This window comes from Corvus brachyrhynchos, unplaced genomic scaffold (assembly GCF_000691975.1).
Source record: "Corvus brachyrhynchos isolate BGI_N302 unplaced genomic scaffold, ASM69197v1 scaffold351, whole genome shotgun sequence".
Lineage (NCBI taxonomy): Eukaryota > Metazoa > Chordata > Aves > Passeriformes > Corvidae > Corvus > Corvus brachyrhynchos.
The window spans coordinates 160,015-163,465 of NW_008236203.1; the positions used below are offsets into that span (position 1 = coordinate 160,015).

The 3,451-nt window shown below is 56.9% G+C and overlaps 2 protein-coding genes across 5 annotated transcripts in view; one reads left to right on the plus strand and one right to left on the minus strand.

Annotated features, from left to right (window-relative positions):
• DGKK (diacylglycerol kinase kappa) overlaps positions 1–326 on the plus strand; it is a 24,543-nt gene extending 24,217 nt beyond the window's left edge. The window contains exon 31 of the mRNA XM_008641087.2: positions 15–326. The gene's annotated coding sequence lies outside the window, so the exon portion shown is untranslated. The remainder of the gene's footprint in view (positions 1–14) is intronic.
• Positions 327–493: 167 nt separating this feature from the next.
• Positions 494–3,451, minus strand: part of CCNB3 (cyclin B3) — a 4,318-nt gene continuing 1,360 nt past the window's right edge. For 2 of the 4 annotated variants that reach the window (XM_017741257.1, XM_017741269.1), the window contains exons 5-11: positions 3,234–3,332; positions 2,965–3,057; positions 2,570–2,707; positions 1,976–2,131; positions 1,542–1,691; positions 1,223–1,353; positions 494–720 (exon numbers count right to left, since the gene is read on the minus strand). In XM_017741257.1, the coding sequence (XP_017596746.1) occupies positions 648–720; positions 1,223–1,353; positions 1,542–1,691; positions 1,976–2,131; positions 2,570–2,707; positions 2,965–3,057; positions 3,234–3,332 (840 nt within the window). In that variant the 3' untranslated portion in view covers positions 494–647. Of the gene's footprint in view, positions 721–1,222; positions 1,354–1,541; positions 1,692–1,975; positions 2,132–2,569; positions 2,708–2,964; positions 3,058–3,233; positions 3,336–3,451 lie in introns of all 4 variants that reach the window. The other 2 variants (XM_017741249.1, XM_008641098.2) reach the window with 1 other exon arrangement.

The window sequence follows — 3,451 nt, forward strand, 5'->3', positions numbered from 1 at the left end:
ACAGGGGTTGGGTGGGGGAACAGGTCCCTGCCCTATATGTATGGAGCCCCCCCCTCCCCCCGCTTGCCTTGCTTTATCTGTCTGTCCCCAGTGTCCATGGAGCCACTGCTTCTCCCCCAGCCTGTGGGGCTGTAGACACTGAAACAGAGGTCTAACCCCATAGGTGATATGGTCTGACCACGGGTCTAGCCCTGTCAGGGTCACTATAGGAGCTGGGGCCACCCTCTGTGTGCTCAAGCTGGAGCCAAAGCAAAGTTTCCCCTTCCCCACATGGGTATTTAAGCTGTGTAAATATTTGGAGAGAAGATACTCATTGCTGCTGCTCACATAGTGTCATTACTAAGGGGAAGGTGAGGGTGGGGGGGAGGGCATTGGCAATACCTTTCCAGTCTTCACACCTGAGCTTCCTGCTCCCCATCATGCAACCCATCACCTTGCTCTCACCCTCTGTCTCATCGCAGCGAGGGGAAGTACAGTACTGAGGCTCACAGTCTACAGTGCCAGCATGTATGACAAACACATTTTATTAACAGTTACACATGACTTTTTTTCCCCCCCTCCTCAGTTAAAATTACTATTATTTATGTACATGGTACCACCCTGCTTGAGGGCGCCCCGTTATTTACAGGCTTATTTACAGAGTAGGGCTAGCAGCTAGTGAGTGCCTCCTCGAGCTTGAGCATGTCCATGGGGGTGACTTTGGCAACCTCAAAGAAGACCCTGGAAGGAACATGTTGGCTTAGGGCTCAACCACAGCCCTGACACCCATCCTTCAGGGCTCCCAGATCCCTACAGAACCCCAGGGTGCATGCTGGTGGTGTCACCCCTTGCGGCAGGGACAAGCCTGAGACAGAGCCCCGTGACACTCACCTGTGCGAGTACTTGCTGCGCACAGCATTCAGCTTGTCGTGGGGCTGGTATGTGAGGAGGAAATTCAGCCTCTTCACCAGGGGGTGCAGGTCCTGGGCACTGTACCCACTGTAGTACTCCAGTGTAGGGGTCTGCAAGGGGACAGCGGGGCTAAGCTGTGTCCTCTCAATGACAGGACAGCCATCATCTTCCCTGTCCAGCATCCAAATCTGATCATAGCCCTAGAGCATCACCCCACTCACTGGTCCATTGCCCCAGGGCTCCCAGATCCCTACAGAACCCCAGGGTGCATGCTGGTGGTGTCACCCCTTGCGGCAGGGACAAGCCTGAGACAGAGCCCCGTGACACTCACCTGTGCGAGTACTTGCTGCGCACAGCATTCAGCTTGTCGTGGGGCTGGTATGTGAGGAGGAAATTCAGCCTCTTCACCAGGGGGTGCAGGTCCTGGGCACTGTACCCACTGTAGTACTCCAGTGTAGGGGTCTGCAAGGGGACAGCGGGGCTAAGCTGTGTCCTCTCAATGACAGGACAGCCATCATCTTCCCTGTCCAGCATCCAAATCTGATCATAGCCCTAGAGCATCACCCCACTCACTGGTCCATTGCCTCCCACACCACTGCCATGCCTCCCAGGGTGCCTCAGCAGGGACAGGGAATTAGGCAGGTACTCACCCAGCCCCCAAGGTTTTTCATGGTAAGTGCCAGCAGCAGGCAGCTGGCAGCCAGCTTCGAGGGGCTCTCGCGGGCATAGTCGTACTCCTGCAGGGTCATCTCGCAGAGGAAGCGGGCCAGTGTCAGTGTCTCCATGGTGGCACGGGCACACTACAGCCAATGGGCAGGGAAAGGCTCAGACTTTTGAGCAATGCTGCTCCCCTTCCCAGCCTTTTTGGGATCTAGAAGGCTGCCTCTGGGGCATAAGACAGAGATCCCACGCACCCAGCCTATCACAAACCACCACCCTCAACCCTTTTGAGGGGACCTGGACAGTTTCCTTGCTGCCAACTGGGAGCCTGAAGCTCCAGCAATGCAAGTCACCATCCCATGGAGCCAACAGAAGGGGTGCCTGGAGACACCTGGACACCAGCCCACCCTCCAAATGCACTCACCTTGGCAAAGCGCCGCAGGAAGCGGTAGGGGATGGGGATGTTGATATCGAACTTGAGGGTGCTGAGGATGCTCATCTCCATAGCAATAAGCTCCTCCCGCTTGTAGGCGTCATCGCAGATATAGAGGAAGTCATCCACACATGGTGGACACCGCTCCTGCGGGGGCACAACTGCTCAGCACCCCTATGGGGGTTCACCCTGGCCCCACTCAGGAGATCCTACCCATCCCACAGGCCCTGTAAGTGTTCATGTGCTGCCAGACTCAGCAAGGACTGTTAACACCACCCTGTGGGACTTGTGTGATGTCCGCACTCCTGCAGCCCTTGGCTTTAACTCCATGCCTGCATGAGGTGAACTAAGGTATCCTGATGGTCTCTGCAGAGCAGAGAAAAGGTGGTACTCCAGTGACACCAGGAGACAGGATTCAGCCCACCATGACTGGATTCGCAGCCCTTGGGACAGGAAGGAGGAACATGACAGACATGCCATCTCAGCAGCTCTCAGCAGTGGCCTGGCCTTCTCCAAAACCCCACAGGGGCAAGAGAGGCACAGCCCCTCTGCCCCTGCACCCCAGGACAGCACACAAAGAGTCACCTCAAATTTGGAGGCAATGAGGATGGCAGTGGAGCCAATGAGCTGCAGCTTCTCCCTCATGCTCACCACCTCCACCAGGTAGTGGTCCACCAGCTTCACAGCCAGGTACAGTGTCTCATGGTTCAGCTCAAAGTTCTCCTGCAAGAATGAGAGCGGGGGTCATAACAGAGTGTCAGACAGAAGTTAGGCCTGCCCAGCCCCACCCAGCTCTCACAGAGGCCAGGGGTGCCCATAGGCCAGGCTCAGAGGGAGGGATATAGGCTCATCCCTAGCCCACACAGGGGGAGGATCAGCTCTGCACTGGGAATGCTTGCAGGAGCCTCTGCCAGCACACTGAGGTCACACGTGCCAAAGGCAGCATGGGGGCTGCTCTGCAGAAAGCTGTGCCCTCTCACCTGCACCTCCACCATCCAGTCCACAAGGATAGCACGCATATCCCCACTGATGTCTGTCTGCTTCTCCATGTAGTCAGGAAGCATGAATTTTTCCTGCCAAAGAGCCAGCTGTCAGGGACAGGGCAAACATCCCCACCCTCAGAACAAGCCCCTTTCCACCCCGTGCAGGCCCCTGCCAGGTGGTCAGAGCCTCTGGGCAGTCAGTGGCCCTGCCTGCAGTTACTCCTTCCCCAGACAGGACTGTCACCCCCTGGACAGGCATCACGCACCTCTCTTTCCCGCATGTACTCAAAGATCTCCTTGGCATACTCTGCATTGGCATAGGGGTCACCCAGCTGCTCCTTGTCAATGTCCTCCACTGCTGGTACCTGCTGGAACGGAAGAGGCAGCAATAAGGGGGAGGCCCTGTGGGTGCTGGTCACCTTGTTGGGGCAAGGCTGCTGCCCCTCTGCACCCCCCTTTTCCTACCTGCCCTCATCACCCTGCA